At 40.4% G+C, this 20138-nt stretch overlaps 1 protein-coding gene across 2 annotated transcripts in view; it reads left to right on the top strand.

Moving 5' to 3' along the window:
* Positions 1-20138, top strand: part of COP1 (COP1 E3 ubiquitin ligase) — a 125380-nt gene that overhangs the window by 38122 nt on the left and 67120 nt on the right. For both annotated transcript variants that reach the window (XM_074546333.1, XM_074546332.1), the window contains exons 11-12: positions 573-708; positions 15569-15712. In XM_074546333.1, coding sequence (XP_074402434.1) covers positions 573-708; positions 15569-15712 — 280 coding nt within the window. The remainder of the gene's footprint in view (positions 1-572; positions 709-15568; positions 15713-20138) is intronic.

The raw sequence follows: 20138 nt of genomic DNA, 5'->3' as shown, positions 1-20138 counted from the left end.
TGTTGAAGGTCATAATTTTCCCAAAACTTTTAGTACAGGGAGCCTTCTGGTTTCATGCTTGTCTTCCTTCTCCAGCCCTGAAATGATTCTCCTTTAGCTCTGTTGCTTTTGGAATAACAAGAGAAGTATTTTTTACTAAAAGTATTTTGAATGTAATTGACAGCAAATGTAGACATACTGTAACAGAACAGGGAAAGGGATCTGCTTTCACCTCTGTTGAAAAGTAGACATATCCTTTGCAGTGTATTTTGATATACTTAAAAGTTTTCTGTTAATAATCTATATGGCCCATGGGCTCTCAATGTGAGTAAAAAAATAAATGAGCTTACAAAATTGTATTTGACTTCTAGGCAGATTCTCAGCACAGTAGGTTCACCCAGATTTCATTTGTGCTCTGAAAAGCTCAGAATGCCTTCAGAGAACGCTAGAGATGAGAGAGCCTGGTTCTGACCAAGATTCCTCCCCAAATAACAAGCATCACCTGGAGACATAGACGTTGATTTTTGTGTTTGCTGTTGAGTTTACCTTCTTACTCTGTTTCTGCCCCCTCCAATGTTGCTGCCTCTTCCTAGATGACAGCAGAACCACCAGCCAGCTGGATGAGTTTCAGGAGTGTCTGTCCAAGTTCACGCGCTACAATTCTGTCCGACCGCTGGCAACGCTGTCCTACGCCAGTGACCTCTACAATGGCTCCAGCATAGTGTCCAGGTAGGGCACACTCAGTGCTGACCCTCTGGGTGTGGGCTGCTCAGGCTGACTTAACCATTTTAAGCTAGTTCTTGTTGGTGTATATGCCAACAATATATATTTCCCAAAAATAGTTTTGCCAATGTGTGACTGCGTGTGATGATTTTGTGACTATCGTTGTTCTGTGAAAGCACTCAGGTACCTCAGCAGTACTTCTTATTCCTGCTGGTATTGATTAAGACCAAATCCAGAACCTTTGAGGTGCCAGTATCAGCAGCTGTTGTACAAAGCCTGTTGTCTTCATGTTAGCTTAGTTGTGTTGTAAGTGATGCAGTTCTGGCATTTTAAAAACAAAGCCATCTTGTTTGATAGTCTTAAGAATCTGTGGTTGTTTTATATTTTGTTGGTAGGTCTAGTCACAATGGCAAATATTAAAAAGCTGAGTTGTTTGTAGCTGTGATTGCTTGAAGTCTTGGGCTGTGGAAGCTGTTTGTAGTGATGAACACTAGTGAGGGGGTGGTTGTAAAGCCAATGAACAGTTCTGTTCTTGCCTGCAATTCCTCTCTGTCCCAGCTGTGCAGGGTGATCATGTCCTGTGTACTGCTGCTGAAGCTCATCTGAGCCTCCTGTGGACCAAATTTGACACATAGCTGGTGAAATGCTTTTGACTGTCTTTCAGCAGAATCATTTTCCTCTAGTTCAGGACCATGAACCAGCTCCCTTAGGGATCAGGCTATAATAGAGCACAAGAAGAGGATGGGAATTGCTGCAGCACTAACCTTAAACTGGTTTCTCCCACCCTGGGGGTCTTGCTTATTTGTGGTAGGTTGTCTTTGGAGCTCCTTGGGGTAGAAAAATGATGGAATATCTTAACTAGGAAATCTTCTCTGCTTGGCATATGTACAGGACCTGTTTGAGCTTCTTGCAAGCACATTTCACTGATTTAAATGTTTGTTCACAGCAGTCTCTTGAGAGAAGGAGTAGTATCATCCCTGTTTTATATATGGGGAGCAGGAAATCCAAAGAGACTGTACCTGAGGTCTTGAAAAAAACATTATGTTGACAAGATAGATTAAACTTGTGTTTTCTGACTTTTCATCTAGCACCTTACAAAGGGGCCACACAGAAAGTGACAGAAGAGCTTGAATGTTTGTTGAGGGACCCCCAGAAATTTGCACTATTGAAGCAATTGGAGGCATTGTGTAGCAGAGATTTTGTTTAAAGCAGCATTGATTCCTTAACTACTGCAATATGTAGCCGGAATGTGTAATGTCCGACTTAGGCAGAGGTCAGAGCACAGTAATCAGGAATCTGACGTATCTTTAACCTGCACTGATTGGGTTCACACCAGCTGCAATGAAATGCAGATGGGAATCTCACTGCAATGTGGACAAACTTTCTCAGCTACTAGTTCAGCATGGATTGGATTTTGCTCCTTTGCCCTTTCTTCTCCTTGACATTCTGCAAGAGCAGCATTTTTGTGGTATTTGCTTAGAAAATGCTGGAAGGACAGTAAATCACACTCATAGTTGAAGGTATTCTGATTTTTGGGCAAAATATAAGTTTGAAAATGTTTGTTACTGTCATAATGAAGATACAGTGAAGCCTTCTTCAAGCCAGTGCTAGAATTGGTAATTAAATGCATTTTACTGAAAAATAACTTGGTTTCCAAGTCAGTGTTCTCCCCTGCTCATGCTTTTTATTGATCAAAGCATTTGAGAAATTTTCAGAGGTTTTAGTGTGTAGGCTAAGACAGTTCACATCTGAGCATGTCCTTCAGTGCTTTGGTAAAGCAGCTTTGCTGAATGTGCTGCTGCCATTGTTCTTGTTGGCCTTTGGCTATTCAAACAGTTCATGTAAATCAGGATTTGTTAATCAAGAATTTAACTTGATATATGTTGGCCAACACAGGCTGGTGTTCACTTTTTTTTTTTTTTTTCATTTAAACTGATAACCTCAAGTTGTGAGAGTCTGTGAACTAAACAAGAGCAGCTTTTAGGTATTCACACATGAGCCAAATTAAGGTATTTAAAAAGTGAAATAATGCTTTTAAGATGCTGAAAGTTTTATTGTTGATTTGGAACACTACACTGATCTTTAAATGTTTTCCTGTGTATGCTGTAGGAAACAGTGATGAAATGGCACAACGTTAAGTCTTGGTGTTTAGCTGTTGCTGAGACAAATGGATTTAAATACAGAGTTAATACAAGACTAATACATAAGAAGTCTTCATAAAATTCTTAGCCAGTATTTTAAAGAGATATTTAAAGTATACTTCAAAATACAAATAGAACTGACCGGAAGTTAAATTTCCTTGTGGTTTTTTTTTTTATTTAAATAAGTTGTTGTTACAGATGGACAGAATAGAATACAAAAGGTTTGGTTTGATTGCTCTAACCCTACATAAAGTTCACAGATGACTCCAAAAGATCTGCTGGCTTAAACAACTTTTTTTTTTTTTTAAATAAGATGTATTACCTTTAGGTTTACAGAGGAGAAGGATGCAAACAATCCTTATCTATAAAACACTGATGTTTAGAAGTGAAATAAAATTGGGTTTATGCTAACAGGGTGACAAGTGTAATTAAAGACTGTGTACAAATAGGCTGAAAAAACTGTGGAACTGGGCAGCAGCAATACCCTCCTGAGAGCCTTGTGGTAAGAATGTTTATGGATGTCTGGACTTAACTGTGGACTAATAAAGAACTGTAAACATATGTATACAAATGTATTACATATGTAAACATATGTAATAAACAACTGTAAACAGTGTTACTAAAAAAAAACTGATTAAATGTTTAGGAATGCTCCAGTTGCCTTTTAGAAAGAGGAAGCAGAGAAGGAAAATTTCAACCCTTTGTCCTTTTTCCCTTATTTTCTTCAAGAACACCAGATTATCAAGAAGAATGTTCAGGGAAAGCACATTTGAGGCTTTGCTGTTGCAGGTTACTGAGTTTGGCTGTAACATCAAGGGGACTTCAGCATGCTTTCAGTATGAATGTGCAAGTATCTCAGTATGCTAAATGGCTTTTTAATACACTCACTTCTCTTAAGTACAAAGTATTTACAGTTTTCACAAGTATATTAAATTTTGTTAGAATTGGGCCAAGGAATAAATTTTCCATTTATTATTCCCCCAGACAGAGCAGTTGTCAGAGCTTAACTTTCCTTCTCTCTGCTGGCAGTGGCAATAAATGTAAAGTCTTTCTTTTAAAGATGAGTCTGTAAACTGCTGCGTTAGCATTACAATGATTTGTGGAGAAAATTGCTTTACCACTGTCAGGGGCCTTCAGAGAATAATGTGGCAGTCTTTCATATCTGAGAAAAAGAACAGAAAAATCCAAGAAATGTGCCACAATGAGGTGTCTCTATGAAGCCTGGGTTCCAGAAAGCTGGTTCTCCCTGCTCCATGATTCCCACCTTTGGGAACATGAGGAAACTCTAAGGTTTGGGGGCTTTGTGTGGGTTTCTGTCATTGGCTCAGACTTCAAATTCTTCCAGATTAATTTACTATTTCTCTGAAAGATCTTAAAAGTGACATTTAAAAGGTTTTGGATAGGTGACACTAACTGCATCTAAAGGCTCAGTGATTTACAGAGAGGGAAATAAACAACTTGAGGTTTTGGATGGAGAAGCCTTGGTCAAGTCATCTGTTGAATCATGATCCAGTGTTCAAAAACTGCATCTTACCTTTGGTGTCCATTATATTTTTTCCATTGCTTGCTCATTGTTCCATTGCTTCTAAGTAATGAATGAGATGTGAAGAGGTATCTCTTAGCATCCAAACAGTATGATTTTGTTTCAGTATGGCATTTTTGTTTGTGTTCAGCCTTTCAGTAATAGGACCTGAAATTCTTTCTTCAAAGGTGAGCTTAAAGGAAAAAAATCCATTATGAGTGAGTTTTTAATGTATTCATTGAACTGTTTAATTTTTCTATTGCCCTTTTTACTTTGGACTGCAATTATTTGTCCATATAAATTCTCAGATCCAGACTTTAACAAGATACTTTTTAATTCTGAATCCACCATAACAAACCTTTTTTTTTTTTTTTTAATGCTTGGGCTGCCTAGGATTAGATGAGCCATTTTATTAAAGTTTGTGACCAGCAATGCTTCTTGCAGGTAAAGATAAATTAATGAAATGGAAACAGGATTATGTTTTAGTGTAGTAGATGCTGCTCCTTAAGAAATGAGAAAGGCTGGATTTTTACTTATAGCCTGTTAAATAAACCATTTTTAAAATGGACTCTTTATGTACAAGTGGCAGCTCAAAGCTGGACAAATCTGTCTTATTTGAACTATTCCCAAAAGTAGAAGGGAGTGAGAAATGTTTGGATAAGGAGACTTAAATTGCAGAATTACCAAGGAAACTTGAAGTATAATTCCCTAAACTTACTTGAAGTTTGTGCTTCTCCTGTGATTTTCTTACTTTCCTTCATCTGAAGTTCTGGGTTTTAGATCACACATTGTCTGGGGCTGAAATGGGATTTTTGTTTAATTAGAGCTGAGTGAAGCACGGAGCCTTTCCCTTACTTTCCCATCTTTCTCTGGAGTGCTGAACTGATATATTTCCTAGTACATGATTGTGGTCTGGGTCCCTTGAGCAGAAGCTAAATGTGACTTGTACCCAGCCAAAGGGTTATGCAGGGGTCAGTGCTCATCTCTGAATTCAGAGTTCAGGGACACTGTCCTGGAACACAGCCCCCCAAGTCCCAGGATGGGCTGCTGGTACCAAGGACTGACACCAGAAAAGAGCTTATTTGCTTTTATCTCCAGTCCTGACCTGTGAAGTAAACCTTCTGGTGACCACAGTGATGCTGCAGAGAGAAGTTTTTTCTTTCATCAACATAAGAGCTAAAACTTAACTTGAAATTGGGAGGTTAATGAATGAAGTGGCATGGCTGCCAGTGGAACCTAATTTTTTTCCTACTAATTTCAGACAATTTGGCAGTAGGAAAAATCTTTTTCTCATTAAGCTCTCTTAGTACTTGAAACCTGTCTTCATCTGCAGACAATTAGATGAGAATTTTTAGTTGAGTTTCAACTTTATGAATTTTCATAAATGATCTGTTAAAAGTATTGAGCAATCTTTTGATTCATTTGGGAACTGGCTTTTAAACAAAATGTTTTAAATAGTGATTGCTCTTCAGGTTTTTTCTTTTTTTCTTTCAAGATCTTAAAAAATCTATATGCAGTTTATGCAAGGAGTTTCTATGCCTTGCCGTGTAGCAGTCACTGCCTGCAGCATGGGGTAATCCAGTTTTGGAGTAGGATTCTCAAAGGGGGATGAGAGCTCCATCCTCAGATTCATTCAAGAACAGGCTGAAGAAAGCCCTGAGTAACCGGGTGTGATCAGAGCTGCCTCTGCTCTGACCAGGTTATTGGGCTAGAGACCTCAGAGTCTTGGGGACTGTATTTGTGATAAAGGTACATGACCAGAGCATTAGAAATTGTACATTTTGCCCTCACTTTCTACTGAGCATCTCCTTTTGGCCTTAGGTTTTGAGAAGAATTTAAGGAGGAACTCTGTATGTGACTTTAACATGTGTAGTGCAAAGGATATTTCACTTCTACAAACCTTGTGATTGCTGCTTACAATTTCAACAGGATTGTATTTATTAGATTTAAGATTGCTTTTCTGTTGAAGAGAAGTTTCCTGAAAGTGCAGGAACTCACAATGGATGCTGTAGTGTCAGAAGTGTGCTTTGAGAAATCAATATTCAGGTAGGAGGATGGTACTGATGCCTTTTTCAACCTAGAAATGAAACAGCACATGCTTTCAATATAGGATAGAAGGTAATATAAAAGGGGATCTTTATTTTGAGGCCTCCAGAGGCAGTCATGGAGAATATCCACAAAAGCCTGTCCACATGGGGTGAATACAGTTTTTGTAAGTTTAGCAAATGAGCATAATTGACAAAAAAGCATCAATTAGGAATACAAGGTGTGATGCAATTCCCCTCCAGGTCAAGCTCCTTCTCTGGACCACCCCCCCTTTGTACTAGCTGTACTTTATGAAAATGTGTCTTGAAGAATTCTTCTCAACCTTGGTAGCCAGGAAGAACCAAGATAGTATTGGGGCCCTGGAATTTGTTTTATCTTTCTGCCTACAGAAAGGGCATGAAAAGTTACTGGGAAAACTAGCCGCTAATACAATAGTATCCAGAGCTACAAATATGTGTGCAAAGAATACAGAGAAAAAAGCATATAGAGAAAAAACCAAAAACCAAAATGGCATCTTTAACATATGAAAATTTCCTTGCATCATTGTATCCACCCGTTTTGATTGCTCAGGATGAAAATCTTTTCATTGAGGCTGGAGGTAGCTTCCCATGAATGCCCTTCCATTCCTGCTGATGTTAATGTGGTAATGGGTGTCATCAGGCAGCAGTGGTGTCTTGGCCTCAAGAACTGGATGGGCAAGCCACAAAAACTGTGGTTCCAGCATCTTGCACATACAGTTCACATTCTGAGTGTTTGTAAAAGTCAAAGATGGATTTCATTTAATCCTCTCCAATTTTATAGCTTTCATTTGGCATTGAGTGTTGATACAGTGAATTCTTTTTTCTTTGTAAAGACACAAACCTCTTATTAATAGAACATGGATTTCTGTATCTTATTACAGTAATCTTTTAATTTTCTAGCCATATTTGTTGTAAATGGCTGAATTTTTTGAAGAGCTAATGATCTGAAAAGTATTAGCATGCCTTTGGATTTCTTTTGTTTGTTCCTGGCCAACTAGAGACATTAGCCTGTTAAATGGTGGGTAGTTGAGCAGTATAATAAGAATGTGTTAAAGCATCAAAGATGTATAGTGTGGGCTTAAACGATTCTGAGAATAAACCTTACAAGCAGCTCAGCCTGGAGAAGAGGCTTGAACTCATGATTATTAATATATCATCGTTTCCATTAATAAATACAGTTTCTGAGGCATGTTTGGGATTTATGTGCTGCATAGTTGTTTCATAGAATAAGGTAATAACACAGAATAAGCTATGAAGTGATGTTTGTTTTCATGGGATTATATGAAGTGTGTGCATACATTTGTGTAAGGGAAGTCAGAACAACTCTGTGAGACTGTGGAATTAAGGGTATACATAAATCATTCTTTAGAAAAAGTAAAAAAAGGTTAGCATTCAAAATACTGATGAAATAAGATTCAAAGTGCCATCCGAACAAATCTCATTAAACAATTTTGTCAGCTGGATGAGAAATGCTTCAAATGATGCTTTAACCTTGTTCTGTCATTACCAGGCAATGGGAACATTGCAGTTAATTGCCCAAGCCCATCCTCTGGCTGCTTGGGAAAGGCTCCTATGTGGTGTATGGATTTGGTATTTAGGAAGGCTGGTGCCTGTTGGATTGAGCTGGGTTGTCTAAAGAGGTTACTGTCTCCAGCTGTCCCTCCTGATTCTCTGCAGGGTGTCTGGCAGGAGAACTGGTGGCAGTGTCAGGAAAAGGCAGAGGCTTGGGGTGGTGATTTGTCCTGTGAAATGGGACCTCTGGCAGTGTGGTCAGCTGGAGACAAACATCCTCAGCTGCTGCTGCCAGGTCATGGAGGAAGCATTAACTGGAGCCTACAGACAGAGTGCATTGTTTAAAGTCCGAGTATTGATGGAGAATTCTCTTTCAGATCTGTTTGTTCCCCTGCCTCGTCAGCTCTGTCAGCTGTTGCTCTGCTCAATTTTAAAGAAACAAAATCCTTGTTGGTGTAGTAACAAAAAGGTAGCTTGGAAACAAGCTTTTGAATGGCTTTATATCTAGAAGGCACTTCAGTACTTGCCACAACTGAGTTCCTTCCTACTTAATGGTGTAATCCTGATAAGATGGTGCTGTTGTTCAAGATACCTTACAGGCTGTTGTGGAGCAGGGTTTCCTCTCTAAAACCTCAGCTTGGGTAGAGTCTGCTATGTTCTGTTCCAGCTGAACATGAGGAACTTCTTTCCTGTGCAGTGATGGTGCACTGGCAGATTGCCCTGACAGGGTGTGGAGTCCTGAGATATTCCAGAACCATCTGGATGCAAGGCTGTGCCATGTGCTCTGGGACGATCCTGCTGGAGAAGGGAGGTGGCACCAGATGACCCACTGTGGTGGCTTCCAGCCTTATCCATTCAGTGATTCTGTACTGGAAACACTTCCCAAACTTGAAGGCAGATGAGAATGTTTGCATAGTTGTAACCTCTTCCACCTTAATGTTTGAAAATGTTGACTCTGTGCTGTGGCTGCTGCCAGCTGTTCATAACCTGCTGTGTACCAGCTCAGCTGGGTGAAATGGTACCTCCTGGGTTTCAAGTACAGATATAGGTTACCCAAAATACTGCAGCAGGCAGACTGATCATTTGGCTTGAATTTTAAATAGTGTCATAAGGAACGCTCTGCGTTTAACTGTTGGCATTTTTAGTTAAATTCCCCCTGCTCCAGGAAATTATTTAAAATGGTGTTTGTGGAAAAACTGAATCTAATCCTCATTAAGTTGCAGGGTAGTCGTTTGCAGCAGCTTTGGCTCATTGTACTTCTGTGGATCTGGCATAGAAACCCTGGCATTGTCGTCATCCTCTCTTCAACATGCAGAAGAGCATCGCCCAGCAGTAAAGTGGCTTTTTATCAATACGCTTTTTATTTGGTGGCTTGCAGAATTCAGCAGTTCCCTATAGGTTTTGTCATCATTAGTGTTAATTAAGCCAAGTTCCCCTAATGCATGTATGGAAAAAAACCTTATGCAGCAGAAGAGAATGTTTCTAGCTATAATCTTTTAGCCAAGACTGGGACTCTGCTATGGCTTCCTGGGATATTTTGGGTTGTATTTAGAGGAGATGAGGTTCATGGTAACTTCTTTGCAAAGTAGAGAGGAGCATGGTTCTGAAAACTGAGCTAATGCAAGGAGCCCAATTAATCTCACAGCACTATATGCTCTCATTGGGTTTGAAAAAAGAACGGCTCCGTTTTATCTAGAGATGACAAAGCATAAAAGTCACTCTGTTGGGTTTGATTTCCAAGCTGTGAGATGGATCTGAGCCCGCCAAATCTCCTCCATTCAGGTTTAATATTCTCCTTTAAACAAGCTCTTTATGGAACAGGAGTATTATGAAGTGGTCTCTCTTAGAACTGCTGGCATTTCATTACACTTAAAAGGATTTTTATAAGCAAGAAGTGGGCCTGGAACTAGGTCTAATGACATTACTTTGTTAATGTGGTACCTTTTTATGCCTTTCTTCAAACAGAGCAGAACAGCCCTCCAGGCTACTGTGCCTGTAAGAGAGATCCTGACAGTGTGACTGCAGCATGGCTGTGCAATGATGCCTTTCCAAGGAGCCCAGAGCTCAGGACTGTCCTTCCCTGTGCAGTGCAGGCTTTGCTGGGCTAATGCAGCAGACTTCCCAGCCTGTTTCCCAGATGGTGGGGGAAAGTTAATTAACACACACAGCTGACTTTCCAGTTTCTGGTTTTTGTGCTTCAAATAGGGGTTTGTTTAAGGGTAACATTCTCATTGGATGTTTAGAGCCTGGAGGAAGAGAGGAGATGGGAGGGGTACCCTAGGTGCATTCAATGGAGCCACTGGAGCTGGGATATTTCAAGAAACTCCAAAGAATGGCATCAGTGTGAAATAGCTTAGGGTCCTCTGTCCCACAGTGTTTATTAGATATCCCTTGCACTTAAATCTGATCTACTGAGAGTAGCTAAGATGACTTCACCTTGATCAGAGGACAAATCTGGCAAATTTCTGGTGATCTAGGGGTCACATCTACCCTAAGGTAATGTGATTCTTCAGGATAAAAGTGTTTGCTGTCTGATAGAGTGACTTTGAGTGATAATCTCATTTATACATTTAACTTATCTATCCAAATAACAGTTTACAGAGAATTGAAGTTTAAGTGGTCCTTTCTGACTAGAGATAGCAGCTACCTGTCTGGGATCATGACATGCTTGCTCAGTTTATATTTTAGAAAATATCTGGCAGCCTGGGAGTTTCAATCAAGAAATATGTTCTGTAGTGGTGGTCTGTCCTTGTCCCTGTGACACAGATTAAGGACTCAGAAATAAAAGCAGTGACCTTACTTAGGTGGTGGTGCTCTGGAGTAAGGAGTAACTAATGGAACTGCTGCTTTATTACAGAGAAAAACCTCAGTGGTTTATTTCATCCACTCACAGCTTTAGCAGAACAAGCTTTTGGTACTGAAACTTCATATCCTTTGTTTCAGTAGCTTTGGTTTTTATGTGTGACAAAATGTAGACTTTGAGCTGATAGAACACTAAGTCTGGGTGCTTTACTGCAGCTTCCTATGCCTCATTATAGCTTTGTTTTTAAAAAACCATGTTAGTATGCTAGTAGTGCATACTTAGTGACACTAATTACCTTCCTTAATTACTTAAAATATCAGTCTGTTGTAAGCAGTCTCTCAGGTGTGTGATATTAATACCAATTTCTGTATTGGCCCCAGGTGCTTAACAGTCTACAGTGGTGCCCACAGTGTTGGATTGTAACCTAAATATCTAATCTTTGGCTTTGGTGCCTCAAAATGAGCATTGCAAAGAGATAGCCAGGCTTGGAATTGTTAGGAGTGACAGGACACCCCTTGGAGGCCATGCAGTGGAAGCACAGAGTAAGAAAGACTTTAAGGAAATATAAGGGAAGGTTGAAAACTGCTGCTGGCATCTCTCATTCTTCTCACCAATTAAGTCCCAACAATATATTCATGTTGTCGTTAAATATGGGATTCCACAGCAAGATAGGAGTTGATGTTAGAGATACAGAAATAGAAACAGCACTAGGGTGGGGAGAAACAGAATTGAAAGGCTTTGGTATATGCAGAGAGGACAGTATGTGTGTGTGTGTGTATTTATATATCTATATAGATATAAACAGCTCCATGAGAGGGACTGAATCATCTACTTTGTAAAAATGGCAACTCCTGCAGTCACACATCTTGGTAAGGAGTCAGGGCTGAGGCATTTTTGGTTACAGTGGCAATTGTAGGCTGTGTATAAGAAGGGGAGAGGAGCAGTTGGGTGAAGACCTTTACCTGTAACTGGTGGTGCATTAAAGGCAAGTGCACTTAAATACCTTCTCCCTGCCTTCTCCTGTTTTCAAGCACTGGGTACAGTGCATCCCTGTTGATATCTGGTGTGACCCAGCTGTACATGGATTACTGTTGTCAGGAGTTACTACCTGAAACATGTGTGTGCTTCTTAAAAAGTGTAACTGGGAGGGAGGAAACCCTCCTCTGTCTCAGATCAAATCTTCTGGCTAGTACCTCCTAGCTGTAGTGTGACTTGTTGAACACCAGTCTTGCTGTTGCCTTGCTCATAGCCCTTTTGGGGAGGCAGCTGCTCCATTGCTTTAATCAATTTAGTTGCCCATCTGTATGCATTCCCTAACTCCAGCGCATCCTCCGGGGATGTGGAGAACAACTGCACACACCAGCAGGATGCAAATGTACTAAGGCTTTACACAATGGCAGAGCTGCTAAATACTCCTTCTTTACTCTTTCCCTGCTGCTCTATCCTCAACACCAAAGCAGGCTTCCAGGCATGTTTCAGAAGCAATTTATTTCATAATTCTATTTGTTAGCTATGAGTGTTCTCCAAGGTCACAGGCTTTACCATTAAAATAAAGCAGTTGATTTATAATCTCACAGATTGGGAATTAAGATAAGCAGTGGAGAAACCAGAACCCTTGAGGATGTGCTTACTTTCTAGCAGCTCTTAGTGATATTTCCATAAGATGTTGCTTGTCAACTTCTTAGGAGAAAGAAAGCAGTGATTTGGGAATGAGAGATGTCTCTCTTCTATTTTCCCTAAAACAAAACTGTCAGATCCTTTCAATTTGATTTCTGTAAGTAATTCTGTGGCATGTTTATAAAGCTCTTTCAAATATCCAGCGGTTCATATGTCCCCAAAAGATTCCTTATAGAAATTTGGTTAGTCTTGGTTGGTCAGAAATGTGGAGGTTAAAAATAGGCTGAACAAAAAGGAGCAGTTGATAACTGCTTTTAACAAGTACATCTTTGAGGAGCAAGGACCACTGCTGGTCCAGAGGGTAATTTCACTGGAGGTTTTAATTATTTGCTATTATTTTATTGCATGTTATTGTGCTAATGAGGAATTCACTTGGACTATGGAAATGTATCACCTGCAAAGCAGAATGTTGTCTTTCTGAGCTGACTCTTTTGAGTCTTTTGACAAGACAAAACAAAACTTAAATTCTCTGGTGAATTTTCATATAGATAAGCTTGTGTATAAGCAAGAGCTTACATTGACACAAAGACTTCAAGCAGCAGGTGACAGGAGTACCCATGAGCCAGTTAAATGCAAATAAGGCTTGCATAATACTAAATGTATTTAAAAGATTTGCAAGAAAAAGCATAAAAATAATGGTTGCTGTGCAGGTAGGCTGTTTGTCCTAATGCTGATTAGTCCAGGTGTAAGCAGAGCTTTGCAAGTACTAGGAATAGTTTTATATGGTATATAATGCACTTGATTAGGTAGTTAGATTGTTCCTATTTTTGTTTGTAAATCACTGGTGAAAAGCTGACTGGCAGAAAGAGAGAACACTGGCTGTTCCAGGACTGAGCACAGGTGATGGGAGGCCAAGGTGCAGGTGTGTGTTGTTCTGCACTGTAGTGGTTTATTTCTGCATTCTTTTTCTCCCTGCAGTGTCTTTGATGCTGTTTGAAGGTCACAGGTCTGACAATTCCATTACTTAAGGCTTTTTATATTTTAATGATGTGTTAACTTTTATGGGCATCTTTAAATACTAGTTTGTTTTGTCTACACCATGTCTCTATTAAAAAAAAAAAATAAATTGAATTAATACTGGAGAAGCAAACCCAACCCAAATGAGAGAGTTTCTATTCTCCTCTAATAACTTGGCTTTTTACCAGACATTGTAATGCATTATTTTTCTTTCTTCAGCAGAAGGCTGAGGGTTTAAATTGAATCCAGGCAGATGAATCACTGCCATCACTTTAGTTGTGCTTTACCTGAATCCACGGGGCAGAGAACAGGAGAAGAGACAGCAGTTCAATTAAGATTGTGGTACAAGTAAATCCTTTGTATTGTTATAGAGGCTTTGATTATAAAGTTCTTCCACAGAATAGGGTGAGCTGAAAAAACAAGACAGACCTGAATGGTATTTTCATCCTGTGTGTATAAAAAGTGATTTAGATTAGTGCAGATCTTGGGAGAGGGGAGAGCAGCCTGGATGCTTAGGTGACTTCTTTCCCTCTCCCGTTTTATTTAAATAGATGCCTGAATGCCTGTTTAATTCCCCAGCCATAAGCATGTTCCTCCCTGCATTTTGGAGGCTCATGATTCTGCAGGCTGCACCTGATTAGCTTCTCTAGCAGTCACTTGTGAGTGGGGCCATCTCCTGCCACTCCTGGGAGAAGTTTGGGTGCCTGAGTTAAATGGCCAAGTTTCAAGCTGCTTCATTGAATTATTTTAAAGCCACAGACTGCATATCAACAGTCTTTTTCTCTCCATAGTTTAAAAATAACTTGATGATATCTCCTTTACAAGGACTTGAAAATTCTGTTGGTGTTTAAATTTATCTTCCCTTGGAAACATTGCATTGCCTTCGACTCCTCAGCTCTGTAAGGAGTGGAAAGCTCTTGCTGTTACAGCAATGGGGGCAGCCTGAAGAGCCCTTTCTCTTCTTGTAATTGGTTTAATGCCTTCTAATTGTAGAAAGGTACCTTAAATACCCCTGCTCTTAGGATTTTGAATGTGGAATTAGTGTAAACTCAGTTTTTCCTGCTGCCATTAAGAACTTCCTCCCTGGTTCATAAACACTCTGGATTCTTAAGGGGGAAAAAACCAAAATGATAGAGACAGCAGGGATTTAAATGAAGAACTCCAAAAGAAACCTGTCTAAACAGTAGACTGATTGCTTAATCAGAAGACTTGGGGACAGCTGGTTACTGACCATAGAAACCTCCTGAGTGAGGGCAAATGCTCCCCTTTCTGGGGAGTGTCTCATCGAGGCTGATGCCCTCAGAGGAGACAGGTGTATGTGCACCTGCCCTGCCAGCAGTGCCATGGGCTGCAGGAAAGCAGAAGCTCCTGGGAAGCAGGATTACCTCCCCAGCTGCTGGATGTCTAGCAGATTTCTCTCAAGCCCTTCCAAGCTGTGAAGGTAGGAATGACATTAGCTGTTTGTCACCCGCTGCCTGCCTTTCTCTTAGATGTGTTTCACTACAACCTCAGGCTTTTCTCATTTGCAGCTTAACTTTATTATAAGTTGACTGCTTTTACTTCCAGCTTCATTGATATTTATTACAAACTTGCCCTGCGGGTCAAGAAAGAAGGTGCCTCTGTTTGCACAAGCAACCCTAAATGGAAGTCATAGTTGTTTTTACAGTACTGATGATCTGATTTCAACCCCCTGTGGTTACCCAGGGAATTTAGAAGGGTTTTTTTTTCACAAATGCTGCTTTGCTCTGTAGCACTTTAAAAGTTCCTGAAGCTGTTGTACACAGGAGGAATCAATGGGCAGTCATGCCGTGGAATGTTAAGCATGTTTCCAGGACAAGCTCTTGGCTTTGACCTTTGGGTACCATGCAGTGTAGATGGTGTGGCTGGACTGAAAAACCTCCAGAGCACGTGAACAAATATCCTGGCTGTGGAGGGTGATTGTGCTGCCACAAAAATGGAGCTGTGTGTGTTGTTGGGGGATGGATTAGAGAACAATGCTTAGAGCAAGAGCTCCACACTGTTGGGCTGTGTCCCAGATCTGACCAGGGTGTTCTGAACTGGGTATGTCCACACTGCAAATTGTGATTTTCAACTCTGCCATACCAGGATGTTTAGGAGGTAAAATATCCTCCTGGTAAGTATGTGGGGTATTTTTACAGAATTCTCAATCTATGTTTTTGTTTCTCAGTATTGAGTTCGACCGAGACTGTGACTACTTTGCCATCGCTGGAGTGACAAAGAAGATTAAAGTCTATGAGTATGGTACAGTCATTCAGGATGCAGTGGATATTCACTACCCTGAGAATGAAATGACCTGTAATTCCAAAATCAGGTAGGCATTGATTTATATTTGAACTCAGAGTGCCTTTTCCACTTGATTGTTTATGTGTAGCAATTGTTCTGCTTTCTTTATGGGAATTGGAGAGGAAAGGAGGAATGCAGGCACTCATGGATATTGGGTGGGCACAGGCACTGTTACTTGTGTTTACTGGGTTCATCTAAGGCTGGATGAACAAAGCCCACATATCTGGAGGAGAAAAGGCAATAGGGAAGTAAACTGCTATTGTGTTTCTTGCAAATGCTGTTGGATACCTGCTCAAAGTGGTGGATACATGCTCCAGGTAAAGTCATAGCTTGTCCAAGGTAACCTCTGTACCTAGTTCTTCTTAACAGTTACTGATTCTTCATGTTCTCTTCATTGACCAGATCCTTTCTGTTCTGAGAGGTTGCTAGTTCTCAGGAAATGTTCCTCACTGGCATCTTCTACCTGGGAATTTTTGTCTGCCTGAAGTACTGTTCTGCTGGGCCTCATAATATAAAGCTCCTGAGAAAGGACCTTTCTTCATTTTTTTGCTTCTGTGCTATCATTACTGTGAACCCATTTTTTTATCCCTTTAGATGTATTAAACCAATGAAATATAGACCACCATGTTAGAAACTCAACTGAGAATCCAGCTAAATAACTTTAAAATTCTAATTCAAAAAATCTCTTAAACCTCAGAAGTAAATAATAGAGGCAATCAAACCCATTCAGTATTATAATACAAGTCTCCAACATCTGTTGCAATAATTTGTTTTTATTTGTTACTCTACATTTTAAAAGCAGTAAAGCACCCATGAAAGTGCAAGTAATAAATTTATGTAACAGTCCAGCTTCCATGAAAACAAAATGTTGTGCAACAAAATTAAGAATGTTTGTGAGCCTATTTTAGAGTGTAAAAGTCATGCTTTGTTTTGTAGCTGACACATTTCTAAAGATAGCTCAGTCATTCCTGTGTTGCTTGTGCTCCTTGTTCTCGGGAATTACATAACACTGTTTTATGAAGGGAAAGATGTAAATGCAGCTGACCCTGGGACTAGATTTCACAGTGGGTAAAAGCAGCCTGAGTGGTTTGTATTGATATGCTGTACTGATTATGGAGCTTGTGTTTGGCTGGGCTGGTGAAATATTCTGCATTTTTACCTGAGTTTGCACCATTCAGCTTCACTTTTGCGGAGAAATGAGCAGAATAATAGGAGAATCATCTTGCACCCTATTAATACCTTTTGCCTTAATTAGAAGGAGAAAAGCAATATGTGTTTGGTATTTCTTGGACAACTTGAAACAAATTCCAAACTTGCAGTTTCAGTTTTGACAGGGGAGCTATGCTGAGAGTTGTTAATTCCCCCTTCCCCCACAGCTGCCAGTGAGGAGGGTCACATTAGGGCTTTCTGTGGTGTTACTCACGTTGGCTTTGTGCTCCAGCCAGGATGCTGCTTGCTTTCAAGATTTTTCTCATTCTCAGATTTCATGCACGTATATATTTTATGTATATATGACAATGCTAAATGCACTGTCCCCTGACCCTCTTCCTCAGCAGAGGGGGATTGGGTCCTCTCTCATTTTCTTGCCCTAGTTTCTCTCATTCCTTTGAAGAAATAAATGGCGGGGTTTTTTTCCCCCATCAACCTCCTCCAATTATATCAGGCTTCCTTTGGCAGGTAGGTGCTCTTGGCTTTGACAAATAAAGTTGGTCTGTCAGTCAGAGGCATCCTTGCTATATCCATTAGCTGTGCTGCCAGTCACCGGTGCCGGGGCTCGCTGCTGCAGCGTCAAGCAGCATAATTGCTTGCTTTTCTGAAGTGGCATAGCTTGAGGGAGAAGTTAGAGATGAAGGCTGCAATTTCATTATGGAATATTGCAGTATGCTAAAAATGTGCCCATATTGTAATAGAAAAATCTAAATAAGTGGAGCCTGCTCTTTGTAAAAAGCCTCCGTTTAAAGCCGTTGATCTTAATTTGGGTGAAAGTGCAGCTTCTCCAGGAGACTTTACCTGTGAGTGCCCCTTCTGATATCAAAGACAAACATATTTCTGCTCTAGCAAATGGGTGGTATTTTTCTTCCTGGCAGAGATGCAGGGGTCTGTGTGCAGATGGGATTTGGTCACATGTCTCTCCTGGTTAAATTGATCCTGGTTAACCTTGTTCAGAGCAATGATGCCGGAACATAAATCATTAGCGATGATGTTGGTGACTCAGCTTTCAGAGAAGCAGAGGCTCTGATGGGCTTTTATAAAAGCAGACAGGTGACAGCATTTGTGAGGACTTGTGTCTGGCCAAGAGCAAGTCTGGCCCAGAGCAGCTGCGGGAAGGGAAGCCCGTGCCTGGGCCGGGGCTGGCGCCAGCCCAGCCCTGCTCTGCCGTGTGCCAGCTGGGTGCCTGCTGAAAGCTTGAGCTTCGTGCCAGCAGTAATTGATTGTAGGCTTTCCTGGAGCAGAGCCCTGGTACCAGCTGTAGCTGAGTCTCTTCCTCTTTTCCAACCCCCTTTTTTTACACCCACCTGCTTCTTAAATACATTCTTTTTTCATCATCTGCTAAGCCTTCTTATCCCTATTTTGAAGAGCGGGGAGGAAGTCGGTGTGTTGGGTTTCTGGTAAATGTGCATCGCATCCCCGGGAACAACAGTGGCATAAGCTTCCAGGAAAAACACAAGATGACACATAAATCCTCATAAAAATCCCATTTACAGATTCATAGCTTCAGTACAAGAAACAAATCCTGGCATTGTGTAGTAGCTATAAACAGCACCCTGTGAGCTAATTATGACTTGCTGTGTCCCTAGCTATGGCAGGCACTAATCTGCAGCTCCCCCCGTGCAGGAGATGGGAAAGGACGAAGAGGAATGGCTAGCAGCAAGCCACAGCTCTGCTCTGATTTATTCAAGAGGCACATTTGTTGTTTTGCCATAGGTCACAGGGGGAGAAAAAAAAGGAGATCTAGCATTCAGGTAAAAAATTGGCTTTAGGCCTCGTTAATCTACAGCAGGTGATGTGTGAGTGTGGTTAGGTAAACATGCTTTTGAAATCAGTGTTTAGTATTCTGCATGCTCACCACCGTGTGTTTGCAGCATCTGTACTTCAGTGATAGATGTTACCACAAACCTCCAAAATCAGCTGCATCTGTTTAGTCAATTGCAGTAAAAGCAAGGCATCAGTATTCTTTCTTTTTTAGGAGGCTGCTAATATTTTACAGTTTTCATTTTTTTTGTGTCAATAAGTCAAATATGTGATTGCTATATCCTAATAGTGCTTCATGGGTGTATTGCTATCAGCTTTGCAAATGGCAGCCACTTCTTGCTATTAAGTTTAAATTAAGCAAAAACTTGTCATATTGTCTTTTTCATTGCAGACTCTGCAATTTAGAATGGTATGAGCTGGTTGTGTTGGGTGCCTGTATTTCCAATGCAGAGGATGTTTGTCACTAAACAGGTTATAAGGAAATATGCCTTCAACTTGCATTAATTCAAGTTTTTGGAATCACTGATTCACTTTGCAAGAAGATGAAATTTTTTTCCAGAAGTATTTGTCTTTAACCATACCAGAGGTTTTCTTTGAATTGATTAGGAAAAAAGGGGTTTATTTTAAAACATTCATCACAGTAATGTAATTCCATATGTCTCTGAAGTATTTGTTTTGTGTTATTCATGTAGATGTCCTTTGCAGTAGTAGATCATGCTCTTAAAAACATTTCAGTCCTAAAACTACCAGTCATCAGCTGGCTCATGGTGACAGAGTGGGTCTGAAGCACTTGGTGCTCAGAAGCAGATCAGACCACAGGAGTTTGTGCCTTATTAAAAGCTTTAACTTGATTTAGCTCTCACTGCCAGAGGAGTGGTTGACACTGGGTAGCTTGAGCTGGATTTGAGACATATTAGCCATAAAAATACTGTCTCATGAAAGAAAGATCAGCATAACTGACAACACTAACTGAGCTGGCCCACTTGTGTGTCTGAATAAAATGAAGGATGCACATGAATCTCTACAGGGTCAGGATTTCTGTGTGGCTGGATCAGATGCTGAGGTTAGGAGGGTTTTTCTGAGGTTGGTGATTAGCTTTCAACTACAGTTTCTCCAGCTTAATCCCCTAGGAAGGAAAGCTATCACAACTTCTGATAAGATAAATCTCTGGGGTGTAACTATTACTCTCTCTCTGGATTAAAGAACAAAGCAAAAACTGGGGAAAAAAATACAGCTACTGTACTTAAAATAAAAGATGGCATCACACAATGCCTTTTAGTCCAGTGAATTATACATTCTCTCAGCACTAGGTAGTGATTTTTATATCATATCTCAGTGCTTTCATACTTCAGTTTCTCCTGGCTGTGGCTGCAGACCATCTAAAGGTTGTTTACAAAAGGTTGTTTTTACGAATTTCTCGGGGTTTGATAGTTAATCTGAGGACTGTGTAAGCTGCATTTTTGGTTCATGTCACCTTTGAC

The sequence above is a fragment of the Zonotrichia albicollis genome, chromosome 8 (assembly GCF_047830755.1).
Source record: "Zonotrichia albicollis isolate bZonAlb1 chromosome 8, bZonAlb1.hap1, whole genome shotgun sequence".
NCBI classification, from domain to species: Eukaryota; Metazoa; Chordata; class Aves; order Passeriformes; family Passerellidae; genus Zonotrichia; species Zonotrichia albicollis.
Note: the sequence above shows the minus strand (reverse complement) of the source record. Positions and strands in the feature narration are given on the sequence as shown.